The following is a 19269-nucleotide window of genomic DNA, read 5'->3' as shown; positions in this document are numbered from 1 at the left end:
GTGGCAGTGTGCAAAGATTTGCACGAGCGTTAACCTTGAAACATTATAGATGACCTTGTGCAAGAAAATATGCAAGCAAGACATAGTGCAAGGGAACTGACACCTCTTGGAACACACGCTGTGTCAGGAGAAGCCCTTCTGCGTGCAGAAGGGGCCTTCTGCTCATGGGCAGGCATCTCTGGCTCTAAGCCTGGGTCCCAAGTGATCCACCCTCCCCATAAACACAAAGGAACAGGAGGCAGTGAAATCCAACACGTACTCCTGGGTTAATTGGGCACATGTCGGGGGGGGAGGGTATCCCTCCACCCTGCAGTGAAGTTCTGAGTCAGATATCTCCCTGGCAATTGCTATTCGCTGCTTCATAATCTCCTGCAGCTCCATCTGCAGAACACACAAGGGTTCTTCTCCAGCTGTGGAGCCACAAATGATGGGGAAAGCACAGCCCTCCATTAGGATCCCCCGAGGATGGACCCCCGTCTGCTCCACAGCCTGGTGCTCTAAACTTCAGAACAAGAAGGGATCTGCGTGCTCTTCACCCATGAAGTTTGAAGATAATATCAAGGTTGATATGAACCACTGGACAGAAAATCTGCTTTTTTCTTTCTCTCCCTCCTTCAGAAGGAAGATCTTCTGGCTGCCATGCCTGCAGGCTCTCATCTCAGGTTCCTGAATATCCCACCAACAAGCCATGTCCTGCAGAAATTCACAGGTAATGAATAAAAACTCTGCCATTCCTTCCCTCCCCACTGCTTCACAGTGCAGTGCTGGCACGGTCCCAGTGGGGGTGAACATGCCAGGCCTGGCCTTGGGGATGATAGACACAATTCCACCCACAGTCAAGCAAGCTGAGGACCCTTGTGTCCTGCAGTGAGCCCAGTGTCTGATGGCTTCAAGATTTGGGGGAGCACAAGCAAATTATCCCCCTTAAACTGAAAGAGGGGGTTGTGCAAGCTGGAACACTTCTTGCATAGCCCCTGAACATCTTGTGTGCCCCAAGCAAAATGAGCCGCAACTGGTGCTGGACTTGTGGTCTCTTTGCTGATCTTGAGAGCACAACCAACGCCAGGTCCCACTGCCCCCTGGAGACAGCAGTGGACGAGTTGCCAAGTCTCAGCTCACTCTCTCTGTAGTCTAGGGAAAAATAGTGACCCACCTCACAGGGTTGGCGTGAAGGCAACCACCATAAAGATGGCAGAGCACTCGCAAAGCCCGTGACTTGCTTCTCTCTATCCCTCCACAGGACTCGGCTTCCTCCTGTGGCTGTCGTCGTGCTTTCTTGCGGCGCAGGAAGGTGGCGGAAAGGCCCTGGCTGCAGCACCGCTGAAAGCCTACACGAGTAAAGGATGGGCCTGATAAGATGGGGCTGAGGGGAGCTGGAGAAGGGCCCTGAGGACGGGCTTGCTCCTCCCGCACTGGCGTCGCCACACTCCCTCCCGGGCTCGGCTTGGCTTCTAACAGGCCGCTCTTCTGTCTCCCCTGCAGCTGACGTGACTTTCGACCCAGAAACGGCGCATCCCTCCCTTGCCGTCACGGAAAATAACAAGAAGGTGGAGAATGTCCCTAGACCGGAGCATGTGCCTGACAATCCAGAGAGATTCAACAGCACGCCCTGCTTGCTGGGGTCTCCCGGGTTCACGTCAGGGAAACACTACTGGGAGGTGGTGTATGGGAATCAGAGGGAGTGGGCCGTGGGGGTGGCCCGGAAGTCCGTGAAAAGGAAAGAGTACCTCCGCCTCTCCCCCGAGGAAGGGATTTGGCAAAAGGGTCTCTGGTGGCTTTCTCGGGCAGAAAGTGGCTTGTCCAGGCCTCCCCCTCCAAATCCAACTGGAACCATCGGGGTCTTCTTGGATTATGATGAGCAATTAGTGACTTTTTACATGGGAAACCAAGTCACTGAAGTGCAGGCCTCTTTCAATGGGGAAAAAGTTTTTCCCTTCTTCTATGTAGGGGGAACGGTTGTCCTCTCCTTGTAACGCTGACATGTTAGAAGTGATGTGCCAAGCAGGAATGGAGTCTGAGTTTCCCTAGAACTCCATGCAGCTTCATAGTCAAGAGCTTCACAGCCCCTTTGCCATTCGGAGGGCAAAGAAATTTGCCTAAGAAATGTTAGTCTTCTTAATTAGCTGTACTTTACACCTTACCCTTTGCAGACCTGGGCACCTCCTTTGACATCCCTTTCATGCTTCCTTGTATAAGTTCTGCCAGAACTGTAGGCAGGAGTGCATTTTCCCAGAAAGTTGACTTCAGTACAGAACAGGAATTGTGGCCTGTTTAACCAGTGGGACAAAATGGGTGAATGCAAACATCACGCACAGCAAAAGTCCGTGTTATATCACCGTCAGCTCCTAGGAGTGTTTGTCCACCACCTGGGGTGATCCTGCAAATGCAGCAGGGCTCCTCAATACCTTTGAATACTCTGAGGGGCTTTCCATACCCGACACGCATAACCTGCTCCTGAGCTATTCTCCTTATTTATAAAGGCTTCACCATTTTGCTCCCAGTCAGTCTTCTGGCTTCTCTGCAGGAGGAGTTTAATCCACTGATTTATTGAGGCTGCTTCCCCTCTTTGCAGGAGGAAAAATGGGTCCTTTACACAGCTTTCCCCCCCAGAGTATGACTTTCTGGGCCTTTTAATGTTTTCTGTTAACCAACCACAAGATAGCATTGCACTGCACCATAACAGATTTGCAATTTCTCAGGAGGCTTTTCTTCCAATGTGATGCAGTTTAAAATTTAACACCAGGCTTCAAAAGAAAAAGGCTGGAAACCACAGGAGATGCTCTGTAGGGCAAAGATGTTGTGAAAAGGCCCCACAAACTCCAGTGAGTGCGGGGTCATGAGAACACAATAGATGCTTTGTGGAGTGAAGCCCCCCAGAAAAGGCAGATGAGACACTAGGAATGCCGAGCATGTGTATAAAATGAGAAATGTTAGGCTTCTTAATTAGCTGTACTTTACTTCTCTGAAAAATGCAATGTTAAAGTCCTTAAACTCTTGTGTTTGGGTTCCTTTATTTCTGAAGTCCTTCAGCTACTGGAATATGACTCATGTGGGGACATGAGGAACAGCTCTCCCATGCCCCTCAGGCCATAGGCGAGTGGTGCTGCTTGCCCCTTTCCCACTGGGGCATTTGCCCACAGGGAGAGCCAAGAGGAAATGGTGCTCCAGAGGGCTCCAGAAGCCCCTGTGGCCCCACTGCTCCCCTGAGGCAGGTGCCACAGGATGGGGGCACCAGCAGAGCTCTCCAGTGTAGCCTGCCCACTTCGGCTTGGCCTCAGATGCCCTCTTCAGAGCGCCCACCCACTGCCCGGGAAGATGCAGCAGGGGCCTGGGGGAAACACTGGGAAAGGGGGAGCAGGGCTTGCTCTGGCCCTCCGAGATGGAAATGAGCGTTTGTGGGTTCTGTCCACAAGCTGAACAAGCTGAGACATTAATAAACAGCTTGTTTATTGAGCTGATGAAATACATTCTTTGAACCCTGTCCACTTCATCAGATAGAGGCACGACATGTCAGCCTCAAACAGGTCTGTCCAATTTCAGTTGCTTTATGGACAAATATATAGGCAGAGCATAAGTGCTGCTCCCAGGTGGAGGAAGTGGAATGTGTGGCTCACCTTCTTGAAGCACTGATGGCTCTCACATTCAAAGCACTCAAGAGAGAAATTCCATAAGCTCCTACTGAGGAAACATCTTCCAACCATCCTGACTACCACACAGTAATTTTAGTGAGAAAAGGAATTGTGTGGACCAACCAGAGATCAGATGTATTCCCTGTCCACAGGGCACACGAAATGACACAGTTAAGAAGAATCTTAAAACATTCAGCCAGTTCCAACAAAGCCTTCTTGTAGGGCTTCAACTTTCCCTAGAAGCAAAAATGATAAAATTGAGGCTGTTGGCCTGTGGACACACTGTAAAAAGGCAAAACTCCCTGGAGAAGACAATTGTGCTAGGGAAAATCAAAGGCAGAAGAAAAGGAAGACTAAACATGCGATGGATTGATTCCATAAAGGAAGCCACAACCTTGATTTTGCAAGAACTATGCAGGGCTGTCAAGGACAGGCCATTGTGTGGTGGCAGTGGGGGAGAACCTTGCCAATCCATCAGCTGACAGGGGAGGAAGGGATGGGGCTTGGACCTTCCCCTCCAAATGACTGGATTGCGGTGTTGCTTTGCAGGCGCACAGCTTCCTGCTAAACAGGACAGAGCAATCGTGTGTGCAGGCAGCTATATGTGCACCTGGCTGCGTCAGACTGTTGCAGCAAGAACAACAAAAGTTCTCAGTCTGCATTTCTGCATTTGAGTTCCCTGACAGTATAGTTCACATCTCTCCCCATAACCCCAGCATGTGTGTCTAAGTTTGCCATTTGAAGGACAGAGTTCATGCATCTGATCGAGGCTCCACGAAAGATTATGCTGCAATAAATTTGACAGGGTGCAATCTGATGGGGATGCCCCCCAGAATCCGAATTTGGAGGATTATGAGCATCCTGTGCAGAGGAAGGTCCACCAAGGCCATTTGCTCTGCTGCCCCCACCTTGTCAATCAGCTAAATGGCCAACCTTGCCCACCTCGCTGTGGCGCTTCAGATGGGGTGGGAAGGAGGATGGTGCACCATGGCAATAGGCTGTATCCTGTCAGACCCAATTTCTGCCCTTCCCACCCCCAGAGCATGCTCTTCACTACCCCTCTATGGTCACCTCTATGACCTCCGAGAAGCAGCTGGTGCGGTTCTTTCTGCACAAGCTGCAAGGAGAGAAAAACGATCCAAGCGGCTCCTCCATTGCTGTGGGTGAATTAAAGCTGACATTTCTGCTAGAAGATTACACTTTGTAATGCCACCTTCCCATTCAATAAAATTGATGAAACCTCCCAGCAGCTGAGAAACTCTTAGGGGCCTGAGAGACCGGACTTCTAAGGCTTCTCTATGTGGGACATTTAATGTGCACTTGTGATTCCTCGGTAACAGTGGTTTGTGGGTGCTTTACATGGCGTCCTCCTCCAGGGCCTCTCCAGAAATGTTGGCCTACAACTCACAACATCTCTTACTGTTGCTTATGCTTGCTAAAGCTGGCGGGAGTTGTGGTCCAAAACATCTGGAAGGCCACAGGTTGCCCACCCCTACCAACTCTAGCCTGGCTAATCTGCACACCTGTAGCCCAGCTGACTATTTATTGAACCACAGACAGAGATACTGCCCAGATGACTGCATCACAATCAACATTATGATGATACAATTACTCCTAGCAACAAGGCACATGTCTTCAGTTGCTGAAATTAGGGGCTCCTTTTCTTTATATAAAACTTTTATTATCATCATTGTGCCATTTCAGAGCAAAATGAGATTGTTGGTGTGGGTGACGAACAACAGAATTGTGCTTGCTGGACCTGTATACACCATCAACACTGAAAGGTCCTGCAAAGAACCAGGAGAATACGTGAAGGTCAGAGAAGGGGCCAGTGAATGCAATTCTGCCCCTCCCTGGCTAACACACATTGAGAGACCCTCATGTTGGTCAACTGAACACGGTTTCCATATCATTTCATTTCTGTACGGCTCAATAGACAAAGATCTCTGAGAGGTTTCCAAAGCTTGATGAAGACTGATGAGATTTATACTTGTTTCCTTTACAGCATTAAACCTCAAGCCTGCAGTCCAAATCTGGTCTACCTGGGTGCCTACCAAGTCCATCCCAGACGGCCATGCCCTTTCTCCTGACTATGGATCATTTGGTGATTTCCCAGCTCTTGCACTGTCACAGTGCCTCTGCTGGGGCTTGGTTGCTTGGAAGTAAGAGGTCTGCTGATATTTTTGGTACTTTGGTCCTGCCTCATTTTGCCTTTGCCCCTGCCCACCACTGGAATGTGGTCTCTGAGAACTTCTCCAAAATGGCATTTGGCTTTTGGGCTGAAAGGTTTTGACACCCCTGCTTTAAATGGAAGCAGGAAGAAAAAACATTTCTAAAGGGTTCTCAAGCATGTAAGCAGGAAGCAGAGTTGTTTCGAGAAAGGCATTAACACCATAATCCACACTCAAGGGTTGAGTAAGGGTTGTGTGTGGGTTATTGTTGAAATGTGGGTTATCATGTGCCTGAACCCAGCTATGCTAAGAAGCCAAGGCTTGTGAACCACTAATAACCCATGATTTGTGGACATATTGTGAACAGTGGGTTGTTCACCATTGTTTGTTAGGGTGGCTGGGTTCAGACAATGCAATAACCCATGTTTCAACAGCAGCCCATGGTTGAACCTCAACCCATATTCAACCCTTGACTGTGGGTTAGTGCGTTGTCTGAACCTAGTCACTGTCTTCCCAGCTGCTGAAGACCCCCTTCTTGCAGGAGGGCCTATTAGAGGAAGGCTAGTGGCTCCCATGCAGGGCTGCTATAATTCCCCTGGATTTGCTACAGGTTTAAAGAAGCCTATTTTCTTGGTAGGGAGATAAGGAAACATAGCGCCTATTCAATGGCTGTTCTGATAGGATGAAAATAATGTGGGCGGGGTAGGTTTCTGAAAGGAGAGTTCTCAAGAACAGAATAGAGCGAGGTGATTGGCTCTTGGTAACAGACGCTAGAGAGGTGGGTTCCATTGTGTTTGCTGCAGAGACATAAATTGTTCAGGTAGGAGGCCCAGAGCTCAGTCTCAGCAGAGGCAGCAGATGGTGAGCAATGGAGGGGGCGGTGGCAGCAACCTCGGGAGAAGAAATGGCAGTGCAGGAGGTGATGGTGCCTGCAGGAACGCAGACCCCAGACCCTGGAGGAAGGGAGCCCGGTCGGAAGAAGAAAAGAGCAACGAATTTCATTGGAGTGCCAACAGTAACTACCAGATCGATGGAAAAACAGAAAAGTCTGATTCCTTGTAAGTCGATTGAGACCCTCCCTAGTATCTCAGGGGTCCTTGTCCGAGCTATTGCCTCGTGTGAGTCGGACAAGGGCTTCAGCTTTGCAGAGCTGAAGGAAGTGCTCAGCACAAAGGGCTACAACGTGAGCAAGCACTGCCCCAACGTTAAGAAGAGGCTACACTCACTGGTGTCAAAGGGGGCCTTGGTGCGTATGACGCGGAGCAAGGGCTCCACCTTTTTTGTAGTCAGAAAGTATCTGGAATCAGACCGCAAAACATTTGAAAGCTCTGAGAAAATCGTAGGGATAAAGAAGGCGGGAGCAGAGAAAAGTACCTTGTGTGCTTCAGAAAACATAAGAGGACAAGCCAAACAAGGAAGGAGCTCTAGAAGGAAGATTGGAGAAGCTCGTGGAAAGAAGCTGCAGCCAGGAGAAACGCAGCCAAAACAATCCACCAGCAAGGGCGGCTCTGCGAAAAGATTGCAGATGCTCCTCAAAAGAGCCGTTTCTACTGCTAAAAGATCAGTCAGTGCTGGTAGCAATGCTGTGTCCAAAACAAAACGACCCCACCACTCCAGTGGACAGACTGCTTCTGCAACTAAGAGAGCCAGGAACACCAAAGGCAGAGGAGCATCGTCTTCAAAGAAAGCAGGAAGGCCTGCGGGCAAAACAACTTCCAAAAGTTCTAGGTGTCCCAGCAGCCAGGTCACGGCCTCAGCACTGGGGCAGGGAAGTCCCTACAGCAAAGAAAAGCTCAACGTGAAGAAGACTGGCTATTGCAAGGGTAAGAAGGCAGCAGCAGCTCAGGGGCACAGGAGTGCCAGGGGGAAGGCGGCTTTTCCTCAGCAAAGGCTCAAGGCCAGTGCTTCCTCCAGTACTAAACGGCTCAGCAGGAGCTAGGGTCACCCCATTCCAAGGCAGACGACCTTAGAGTGCATTTTTTTTATTAAAAAGCAAACAAATGATATCCAGAACCACAAAAATGCTTAATAAAGATAACTACTATGTCCACGTAGCAGTGTGCAACTGGTAATTTTGTCTTGTGATTAGAAGCCTGGCAGTGTGATGCACTGCAACAAAATATTGCAGCATTGCTGTCTGTGTATTAGGGATGCTCATCTCCTTGGTTTTTCTTATCCACCAGACAGCATTTCATGACTAGTGGACAGGCTCAGTCTGCATTTCACTGTTTTAGGGTTGCTGCTTTGTCACTATAAGGGTTTTTGTTTTTGCCTGCATGCACATTGCAAACCTTGGTGTTTCCCCTGAGCGTGCAATACCTCTCTCTCGTTTCTCAATGGTCCCCCTCTGTGGTGCAACTTCTGTCATCACATAGCAGGGAAAAACTGCCACATAGATAATATCTCTTAAAAGTGGAATAGTTACTTTGCAGGTTTTCTGCCATTATTTGAGTCCTACACTTTGGACCTAACTACACGGGGCATTTAACCCGCAGTTTTCTGCAGCTTCTTCCAAGAGTGCATCTTTACATAGTGGTTTTTCTGGGATGTGTCTTTATCTTGCCTTTCCATATATTTCATTATCCAGACACAAGCTGGTGCTACTGTACAACTGTAATATACTGCATTTGCAGCAACATGAGACTTTCATTCTACTTTCTTGCACAACTGAAATGTAATGGACTTCTGTGAACAAGGCATTTATTATGCACTCATGGAATTTCACCCGGGCCCTTTCACCAGCTCATCTCCAACGGTCTCTCCCAGGTTCTCCAGCCATTTTCACAGTTGTTTTAGAGCAAGGAAAAGCAAAAGTGAGGAGGGAATCTATATTGAGCTGTGGAGGCAAACTTGACCATCAAAGAAAGAGAAAAATGTATAGAGTGAGTGGATTTCATGTGTTAAGAGGTAAACATCTCTCAGAGAGGGGGGAATGTGGATTCAAAGCAGTTTGGTGGTCAGACCACCACCACCCCCCTTCCATGTACTCAGGAATGGTAAGTTGCTTTTCTTTTAAAAACACTAGCTTGCATCCTGTAAAAACAGGTCCAACGGAGAGGAGAACCAGTTTAAAGTATGGGATAGTTAGTGTTGGACTAGGAGTCAGGACATGCAGGTTCTAGCCCCCACACAGCATAACTGGGTGACTTTGCATCAGTCAGTGCCTCTCAGATTAATCTACTTGACAGGACTGCTGTTGTAAGGAAAAGAATCTTGTAAACTGCCTTGGATTTCTTGCAAGAGAAAAAGGTAGGATAGAAATATATTACTACAGATGATGAGGAGGAGGAAGAGAGGTTTTGGGTTCTGGGGCTAAAACCTCACTTCTGGCTCGGTTTCAATTTCCTGCACTTGCCTGTAGACTCACTACAGTGAAATGCGTGCTTTGTGATCAGATGGGCTGCCACGGCAGCCATTTTGTGAGCCTGCCCTGCCAGTGGCATCCATTTTGTAACAACAGACACTACACTTTCTCAAAATTTCAAATGGGTCCATGGGCTGAAAGAGGTGGGGGCTTAGTTCAAGAAGCCGCAACACAGAACCATGTCTGAATTGATTCAGACGTGGTCATGTAAAGGGGCCAGAACATTCCTGCTTGTTCCAACTCATCCAATGACTTGATCCTCCAGGCTAGGCCTGAAAACACTTTAGACGCAGAGCAAGTGTTGTCTAAGCTAAACCTACCTAGATGTTAAAACATATGATCTGGCCTGGGCAACTTCTTCTTCCTTCTCTTTCTCCTCCTATATTTTTATTTTATACTGATAATTTTAATTTTGTATTTGTAAATCAATGTATTTTTTGTATTTTTATATTTAATGGTAATTTATTATGTACTATTGTATTTCAATGTATTTTATCATGTTGTAAGCCGCCCCGAGGTTTCGGCAAGGGGCGGCATAGAAATGTAATAATAATGATAATAATAATAATAATATTCAAATATGAAATGATACATTGAACTCGTCTTTTGAACATTTCATATGTATACTCCAGCTTTTTCCTTCATGGAACTTAAGGCAGAATTCATGGGGTAATCAGGTAGTCTCCTTTGCAGCCATTTTATTTTATTTTGCATTATAGAATTAGTATGGTGTAGTGGTTAGAGTATTGAATTAGGACTTGGGACAAATTCAAAACCCTACTGAGCTATGAAGTTTCTGTGTTTCTGGCCACTTTCTCTATACTATGCATGCTTTGATATGCCTATCACATTCCTCCTCCCTTTTCAGTTCAACTTAAAAGGCTCCATTTTGTAGCCCTTTTCTTTCCAGAATATTCTCCAACCACCTGATTATTCTGGTTTTAACTTTCTACACGAAAACTAAATCTCAGACCAGGAAAAGAAAATCTGTGCCATGCATGCTTTCTTACTTAAATTGCTAGAATTTGCTTGAAAACCTAGGGCAAAAATATTTTATTGCTGCAAATCTTAGACCAATTTAATCTCGCAAAAATCTTACTGGTTTTTGCTTCCCATGGGACAGAACAGGCTCTCCTTCCGTAGTCGTTCATGGGCTCTGCCTAATCATATTTAGGAGGCTTCATTTTCTGGACTATAAAATTAGGCAAAGGCATGTGCTTTTTAAAATTCCTGCACCATCGTAGGCAAAGAACGTCGTACGATTAGGTTGTGGCTAGATCAGAAGTAAAGGGCAAGCCCGGGCTGCAAGAGTGGCCGCTCCTAGTGCACCGATTGCTTCAGAAAAAGAAATGCGTAGGTAGGATCGGAGCTTTCGGATACGGTTCCTGAATACGTCCCTGTCGAAAGCTGGCCGGCAGCGCTGTTGGGGCAACGAGAAGAGCCGGAAAATAGCGCGCTATCTCCACCTGGCGGTGCAGACTTCTGGGGAACGTCTCCGATGGAAGAAGGCGTTCCTGCGCAGAGCGCGTTGCCGCCTAGCTAGCATTAGACTGCGAGTTTGCGAAAGAAAGCTGGGACTACCTGCTGGATCGCTGAGTCTCTGCTCTTGCTAAAGTGACTCAAGTGACTCAAGCTCTTGCTAAAGTGACGGCAAGTAAAGACTTGGCCGCGCGGTATAGAGTAGCGGACCCTCAAGGCCCTTTTCAGGGGCGGCTCGGCTGTTCTTAATAGAGCGCATGCAGGACTGTTGTAAGCGATGTGTCCATAGGGGTAAAGTAGTTTTTAGATAAAATGGGAAGGAAGGAGCTTGTTGGCTGTCCCATTTTTTAATGCTGCTGTCCTACATACAGTGTTTGCTTGTAAATAAGTTGCCGTTATATTTGGTGGACTTAGTTCTGCGTAAAAACCACGGGGTTGAATTTGAGTCAAAATGGTGTAGAATAAATAAGTTTGAGAAAAGATAATAGAAAGTGTTTAGGCCTTGTCCTATTATGTGGAAATGGAGTCCCGGTGATGGAATGGATTCCCCGGAGTGGTCCACCTGGCTGTTGACGTTGGTTGAAAACCGAATTTTAGTGTCAGTCTTGGTTGCTTGGAATCCTTTATTTAAATCTTTGTACTGTTGGTAGAGTTTATTTTATTTTTTGGCTATTTCATACTCTAGTTTTAAATTTTTAAAATTTTACACGTTATTTTGTGCTGTATCTTAAGAGCAGCCCAGACAGCTTCGGCTCCTCAGCAATATAGAATGTACTTTTTGGATCACAGGGCTGATAAATTTGCATACAAGGAAGCTGGGAAGAAGTTAAAACTCCTAATTAAATTTTAGTTTCTGAAAATTATTTAACAAGGGCACTGCAGCTGAAATCAGTCTATTTCTAGGTTTGGAAATTGTGTTTAATTCAGAACAATCTCTTTGCCCCTCAGTGTCCTGTTTAAGCTTGCAATAGAATAGAATACTTTGTTTTGACAATTGGGTTAATTGAGGCTTATTTTTATTCAAGTTTGCAGTTTCAAAGAATGTGTAACCAGTGGAAAAAAAATAAACGGTAAGAATCGAGCCATAGGAACTTTTGTGTCATTTGCCTCAACGGAAGAAAGCATGATTTTCTTTTGAAATAGTTTAAAATCAAAACGGTAATTTTCATTTCTTAATTCTAATATTCCACGAGACTTGTAAAATTACTGGTCAGTATTATTACCACCCAGCTCAGTGAACGTACACCAGCGTATATGGCATGCAACACGCTTAACTAAACTTAGTCAAACAATGTAAAGATCCGGAGGAATACTCGAATTTCAAAAGATTTTTTTAAGTATTAGATTGTAGAAGCCTCGGATGGAGAAAAGGTGTGGGCCTTCGCTAATGCGCCAGCCCTTCCCCAAAGTCGTGAGTGGCTCTTAAAAGAGCCTTTTGGTGACGGCGAAGGGAGGAGGTTGGTTAGCAGACACGCTCCGCTGAGGGATGCTTGTTGAGCAGGCGTTTCCTACCGAGAGCAGCTGATGTTCTGCTCTGGAGACCTTTGGGCTTATTAACCGCTGACTGCGTCTTCCTGGGTTTCTTTGTGGGCTCTTTGTTGCCCGCCGCTTTTTTGCGTTTCCCCTTTTGCGATTTGCCCGTGGCCTTTCTCTCCCGACTGCTGCTGCGCTTGAAGGAGCCCGACGCGCCGCTGCCACTTACGCGGACCAATAATCCGCTAGAAACCAAGTTGTGCAGCTCCCTTTTCAGGCGGCTGTTATTCCTCCTTACATTGTACCCAGCTTCAGCGAGCAACTTCTTGAGCGCTGCCAGCGACAAACCTTTTCGCGACAGATTTTGGGCTTCGAGGGTCTGAAGAATAAGATGAGACAGCGAACCAGAAAGACGGTTCTTCCTTTTCCCCAGCTCAGAAGAGCCCGTGCTTGAAGGTCCCGCCGAAGCCGAGCTTCCCCGCCGCTGTCCGTGGGCCATTCTGCCACCTGCTGGAAGCCCTTCTGAGAAGCCAGCGCGGCGAGTGCTCTTTATATAGCGTTGGGTGTGACGTAGAGCGAATCAGCTTGCTGATGTTCGTTTTCTTCCTCGCTAGTTGGTGAGGTCCATAGTTTTCACTCAGGTCCAGCTCCGCGTACAACCCGAACTTTTATGAAGCCATTAAAAAGGGGGTGAGGTCGCTCTTCCAATCTGGCGGAAACTATTACCTCCTCTGATCATGCACGTTTCACTGGAGTTTTGGGGTGTTCTTCCCCCCCTTTCCAAGTGGAAGAAAATGGAGAAGTGTCATGTGTGATGGTGGCAGTTAATATGAAGGTAGCCAGTGTATATGTATTTATTATTTAAAGTTTTAAACAACAAAAACATAAAATCAAAACATATACATACTAATAAAAAAATAAACCGCATAAACCAAGTCAATAGTAATAACAACAAAAGGACAAGTGATCCACAGCAACTGATTATGACATAATAAACGCCAGCATAAAATTAAGCTACAAGTAAGCAATTAAAATGACTGGCAAATAAAAAGGTACCAAAATGTGAAAAGAGTTGGCATAAAGGGATAAAATACTATAGTGTCATTAAAAGGTATGAGTGTTCCTGAGATGTTATTCTGCATCTCAAGGATGCAGGGACCTTCCCCATTCATGCAGAAATGATAGGAAAAGCAGTTTAACTGCAAAACTCATCTCACCCATTTTCTTTCTTTGTTTCATGTTTTCAGTTATCAGCAATTTTCTACATTGCCATGCAAATACTACTACCAATGAAATCCTGCTCAGACATTCTCAGAAGAAAGCCCCATTAATTTCTGAACTCTTGGCAAACTATTGTAGCTGTACAGTCGATCATACACTGGCCCCACCGTATGCACAGGATGGCAGCTCTCTACTATATAATCAGAAGTAGGTTGCACTGAGTTCAGGGTGTTTTACTCCTATCTAAGTGGTATAGACTGGCCACCCGTTTTGATTAGGAGTGCTAGAGGAGTGCTAAAGTCTAGAATTCTAGCCTTCATTTCATCCAGTAATGTTAGCGTGCTTGGAGGAAGTACCTGATGTTCTGACTACATAGAAGCAGTTTATAGCACGGCAGTCGTGCTGCATTTATATGGACTTTCATCCCATTTTATGCAGGGGGCTGAGGACCGTTTGTGACACCTGACAGCCAGTTGTCCTAAGACGGGGGAGGGGAGGGTTTGTGCGAGCCTATAAAATGTGAGCCATTAATTTACATGCCTATAAAATTAACGAAGCAAAATTTGTAAGTGTAACAGTCTGTTATTTATTTAGTTATTTAAAATATGTTTCCCCCTCTCCTCAACCAAAAAAATATCCCAGAGCAGTTTACATATGATCATTAAAACAACTCTGCCACAGGCTTACAATGTAAACGAACGCACCATAAAAGGAAAAATGAACAGGGGAAAGGGGAAAAAAACTTCCGTCAGAGTTGCTTCTCCCTCATATCTTCTTCAGTTGGAACAGCTTTTTATTTTTATTATTAAAACATGAAGGGGAACACTTAATAGGGCAGATCTTTCAAATTTTTCAGTGCTTCAAATATCAACTCTTAGCTGCAAAATACTACATGTCCCTGTGTGTCAGCTATGTATAACATTATTGGTACTTTAGGTACTTTATAGAAAATGTTCAGGCTTCAAATATTTTCTTATCAAGTAGGCCTACTGGGAAAATAGCCATGTAAACGCCTTTTTATTTCAGTGAAGTTTCTCAAGAAAAGAGAATGTATGGAGCAGAATAAGGAACAGAATGTAGTCCCTGGAGATAAAGAAGCAGAATGGATTAGGTTGTAGAGCAGCTTGAAATTCAGGATGCGTTCTCTGTATGTCTAATAGAATTTTTCATAGAATTTGCTCCAGGAAGGGTGGTTTTCTTTCAGATAAGAAGCAAGGTGTCTGGCTTGGTCTTTTTAATGCCTTCAATATTTATTTACAGTATCTAGATGCCTCCTATAAAAATTAAACAACTAAAAATGTGCAAAGCAACAAGCAGAGAAAGTCTCTGAGCATTTACTGTATTTGAGATTGTAAAAATGTTTTAAACTTCGGGCTGAAAGCATTTCTGTTTGGCTGGCATCCTGTGGTTGAATTTGGAGCCTCTCCATTCCCCCAGACTGACCAAATCGGAGGCCATGACGGATGCACCAGCACTGGGGCTGGCAGAGCAAGCTTCTCTCCACTGCTGGCAGTGTGTGTGTCACAGCTCTGCTGAACTGAACAGCCAGATGGCGCCTGCCACGCACTCCACAGCCAGATTGTGTGGTCTGTATGGGCCATGATGTCCATGGGTGGCAGGTGGTATATGCAGCCCCCACTGGGGGTTGTCTTGTTGCGCAAGCCCTGGGAGCAAGGATTTTAACCCTCCTCACAGAAGCCAGGTTTACACAACACAGCTTGTTCCAAAGGGTAGGCACCTGAGCTGCAGCCTCCCCATGGGGTAAATAATTTGCATGACAGCCCACCAGGGGTTAAAAAACCTGCAGCAAATTGTCCTATGATAGGAACAGCCCCAGTCTGCCCTGGCCAGCAGAAGCAGAGCTAGGAATGAGATGACAGATCCACTTCTTGGTCCCCACAAACAGACTGAACTGTTCATTCCCATTGGAATCAATGGGAGTATGGGCACAGCTAAATTGACTCAATGATTTGGCATCCAAGTCCAGCTAGCTTGGTCTGGAATCAACCCACTGTGTCTCACTCAGTCACATAAACTGAGCTTTGTTTCACTGGCTTATGGGTGCAAAGCAGCCTTTCTCAACCTGCTGCCCTCTGTATGTAGGACTACAACATCCATCATCCACAGTAATGCTGGGCAGCTGAGTCGTGAATTGAAATGAGAGGGATCAAGGTCAAAAACAAAAGGTAGGCGTCGTCAAGGTGATAGGTGAGATCATAGAACAGAGCTTTCAAGAGGTCAGACAGGAAGGGTCATAATTTCAGAATATATTGGAGGGAGAAGTGACTTGAGTTGATTAGATGTTTAGGCAAGAATCAGCCCTGTTGATTTCAGTGAGGTTTAGGACTACAACTTTATAGTGCAGGCCTAAGGATGACAACTCAGAAGTAAGCCCCACTGAGTTCAATAGGACTTTCTTCATATATGCCCGCCCGCCCGCCCCTTGAGATCAGCGGGAGAGGCCCTCCTCCGGGAACCCTCCGGGAACCTTCTATGAAGGATATTAGGAGGGTGCATACTCGGAGGAGGGCTTTCTCTGCAGTGGTGCCCAATCTATGGAATGCGCTCCCCATTCGCCTGGTCCGCCTGGAGAGGTCCGCCTGGCGCTGTCGTTATTTGTTTTTCGGTGCCAGGCGAAGACCTTTGTATTCAAACGCTATTTTAATTGTTGATATTATTTATTTATTTTATTTTTCGGGCCAGGTCGATTCATATTATAGTTTTATACTGTCCTTATTTATTATTGTGAGCCGCCCCGAGGCTTCGGCGAATGGGGCAGCATAGAAGCCTAATTAATTAATTAATTAATTAATTTTAAAAAGTATATTTGGGATTGCAGCTTTTCATAGAAGCCTTCTAAATAAATAAATAAAAGTGTCTTTGGGATTGCAGCTTTTCAGTACAATCCAATGCATGTTTAGACCGAAAAAATGTTCAAGACACGCTGGCTGGAGAATGCTGTGAGTTGCAGGTCTTTGGTCTAAACATGCATAAGATTTCATGCATGAACAAATAAGTGATCGACTTGGTAAGTGAACACACTCAATGAATCAGTCTGTATTCAGAGTTGATTGTGTAGAAGTAATAAAACCATGACTGCAAGTTCTTTCTTTATTACATTTTATACCACCCAATAGCTGAGGCTCTCTGTATGGTTAACAAGTTCTTTAAATTCATACATCTTTTTTACAAAATAAATTCACATATTTTATTTCTTTTTTTCAGATCTTCATCAGAATGCTAGTACAATTAATGTAATTGTTCAATGTCAGAACAAAGTCCTGTATCAAAACATGACAGATTTCTCTTAACGAATTTATAAATTCAAATAATCCTTAGAAAACAATGGAAGAGATGTGTAATTCAAGCACAGTGATGATTTGTCTGTTTAAACTAATCTATACAACACCAGGCATTTTCAAACTAAATTTTCAACCAAAGCTTCATTCTATAGCCTCTATAAGGCAGATGGCAGAAGAGTGGAAAAAAAGCTATCTGTTGTTGTTTCTGCCCGGTTTCGAACCGGGGACCTTTCGCGTGTGAGGCGAACGTGATAACCACTACACTACAGAAACTCAACTATAAGTGTTCTGTGAGCCGGTCTCACTGATAGCAAAGCATGGCTGGAATGCAACCCACAACTGTCAAGAAGACCGCTGACACATCATTCTTAGGTCTGACTCACTCCAATCTAATTCTCAGTGGGGGTTAGGCATGCCTGCACTTAACTGCCTCTAGTGAGATCTTTAGGCTATTAGCCGTGCGCTTATGGTATATATCAGAGTGAAGCTTGAGCCTAACCTTAGAACAGCTCAGTAGTATCGACATGCAGCTGTAACACTGCAGAAGGACAATTCTGTGAATCCATAGCGGCGGCATGTATATGTTTGTGTGCTAAATGTACAGCATAGTGTGGCAAGAACAGGGACTCTGCACTATTGTTTTCTTTTTTGTCTGTATTTGGAAATGGAATACATTCTTATTTTATAAAAACGGGCCATATCAAAATTCCAAAGTAATGTGGTAAAGGTTGTTTTTCCAATGGTGATTTTGGCCTAGAAAATCGCTCTCTCTCCCCCCCACCCCTTATTTTTTATGATCCATTTTTATGGATCACCTAGAAATCCTAAACCTCCCTTGTACTCAACAACTCATTTAGTAGCTCTATGTGAAAAGGAATTACATGCAGGCAAGGAAGCAGGTTGGCAGATAGAGCACTGAACCCAGAGGAAGAAAACCTCTTCTGAGGCAGCTGGTAGGAGGAGGACAGATGGCTCCATCCCAGCCAGCTTGATGGAAGGCCTTCAAAAGAATAACAGCCTGTGTTTCCATACCAGCCATGGGAGACAGGGCCTCTTTCCTTCCTCTGCAACCAGTATCAAAACATCAGGCTAAAAACAGGGTAGTGAAGAGGTCAGTAAAAAGAAAATGCAGGTTGGTGCCCTGTGTGAGCTTATTGACAAGGTTGCCCTCATGGTGCAATCCTATATATGTATATTCTACAACTCCCAGCATGTCTCAGCTGGCTGTGCCTAAGATTTATCCATATACCAATGAAATATTGCTTTTAGTCAGAAATCACCTGTTGCCTCCAATTCCTTGTTACATAACCAGTGTGAGCCTAAATATTTTTACTCTGACATCGCTCCCAGAGTTATCAATGGGACTTTTTAGTAAGTATGCTTTAAAATTCATACACACATACAGAACATTCCCAATGTGGTTCCCTGGAACACAAGATTCCAGCATCTCATTTCTGGATCCCAACATGACTCTCTGTGTGTGTTTAATTCCTGTTTAGAGACAGAGGCCCAGCTTTTCAGAAGTCATCAATATATGTCAGAACAACCTAGACAGCATCCTGGACTCACTAAACACATAAGCACAATGTGTTCCACTTGAATCACCACCTGTTCTAAACCAGCCTGATGTACACTAGTCTCCAACTTCCCCAGCTATCCATTGTTTGCCAACCGCCATGAAGCCCTAAATGGTGAAAAGGAAAAGCCAGAAACCAATTAAAACAGCATTATTTTAACTAACAGTATTGCTTGAATGACTTGTATTCCATTTTTTACCTAAACAAGTTTTGAAGGCAGCTTCCACCACTATTAATTACATGGAAACAGCAATAATACAACTAATATATCATACTAAAACCTAGCTGATAAAATTAAAGAGCAGCAAATGAAAATTAAAGATTAGCAGCAGCAGTTAAAGCAGCATTATTATTCACTAAAAGCATGGGTCAAAATTTAGCAAAGTAGGCACCAGGTGAATTTTCCTGGGGAAGGTCTGAAGTACCACAGATAATGCCCTACCTTAGGTTGCAAAGAGCTTTCAAAAGCACTCCAAAAAAGGTCTCCAATAGCCTTACCCATGCAAGTGCTTTCCAGATGTATTACAACTTCCATCATCCCCAGCCTGCACATAGCCCACATCTGGAGCACACTAGATTAAACTAAGGTGAATTGGAGTAAGATTATCTACCTAAGGCTGCAATCTTCAGTCCTCTTTACTGGAAGTTAGTTTCACTGAAATCAATGGGTCTTTCTTCAGAATAGCCACGCATAGACTTGCATTTGTAAAACAAATACAGACCACACACAGGTTTAAGTTCCTGATTTCCACCTGCCCTAGAGAGCTCCATTTTTCAAACTTAATCGGCAATTTGTACACGTCTACTCAAAGTAAACTCTATGGCACTCACTAGGAATTGTTCCCAGGAGGCTGCTTATCCATTGCAGGCTTTACTCTGATCTTAATAAAAGCTCTCCATGGTGTTGGATCTATTTGGGGGATGGAGTTCAGCAACATGCACAACTCCTACAAAGCTCAGCCTAAAAATTGCTTTGGATCAGGAGCCCTTCTGACACAGGAGTCAACAGCCCCACCCAATGGGTCTAGGAATGCAGCTGCAGCGCTTCCAAGC

At 45.2% G+C, this 19269-nt stretch overlaps 2 protein-coding genes and 1 non-coding gene across 3 annotated transcripts; 1 reads left to right on the top strand and 2 right to left on the bottom strand.

Annotated features, from left to right (window-relative positions):
* Nucleotides 1–639: 639 nt before the first annotated feature.
* Nucleotides 640–1973, top strand: LOC123034416 (vespryn-like). Its single transcript, XM_044451739.1, has 3 exons — nt 640–709; nt 1241–1336; nt 1483–1973. Exons 1-3 carry the CDS (start codon nt 640–642, stop codon nt 1971–1973), a joined length of 657 nt encoding a protein of 218 aa, XP_044307674.1.
* A 9669-nt stretch (nt 1974–11642) lies between these two features.
* Nucleotides 11643–12622, bottom strand: LOC123034591 (histone H1-like). Its single transcript, XM_044452046.1, has one exon. It carries the CDS (start codon nt 12613–12615, stop codon nt 12106–12108), a length of 510 nt encoding a protein of 169 aa, XP_044307981.1. The 5' UTR covers nt 12616–12622; the 3' UTR covers nt 11643–12105.
* Nucleotides 12623–16839: 4217 nt separating this feature from the next.
* On the bottom strand, nt 16840–16912 carry TRNAV-CAC. The gene has a single exon. It is a non-coding gene; the product is annotated as a tRNA-Val (tRNA).
* Nucleotides 16913–19269: the final 2357 nt, after the last annotated feature.

This window comes from Varanus komodoensis, unplaced genomic scaffold, assembly GCF_004798865.1.
Source record: "Varanus komodoensis strain SLA01 unplaced genomic scaffold, ASM479886v1 scaffold6_4, whole genome shotgun sequence".
In the NCBI taxonomy this organism is placed as follows: Eukaryota; Metazoa; Chordata; class Lepidosauria; order Squamata; family Varanidae; genus Varanus; species Varanus komodoensis.
Note: the sequence above shows the minus strand (reverse complement) of the source record. Positions and strands in the feature narration are given on the sequence as shown.

Coding starts and splice junctions, on each gene's coding strand:
- LOC123034416 (XM_044451739.1), top strand. CDS start 640: ATGCCTGCAGGCTCTCATCTCAGGTTCCTGAATATCCCACCAACAAGC. Junction 710..1,240: donor TGTCCTGCAGAAATTCACAG/GTAATGAATAAA, acceptor ATCCCTCCACAG/GACTCGGCTTCCTCCTGTGG. Junction 1,337..1,482: donor ACCGCTGAAAGCCTACACGA/GTAAAGGATGGG, acceptor TCTCCCCTGCAG/CTGACGTGACTTTCGACCCA.
- LOC123034591 (XM_044452046.1), bottom strand. CDS start 12,615: ATGGCCCACGGACAGCGGCGGGGAAGCTCGGCTTCGGCGGGACCTTCA.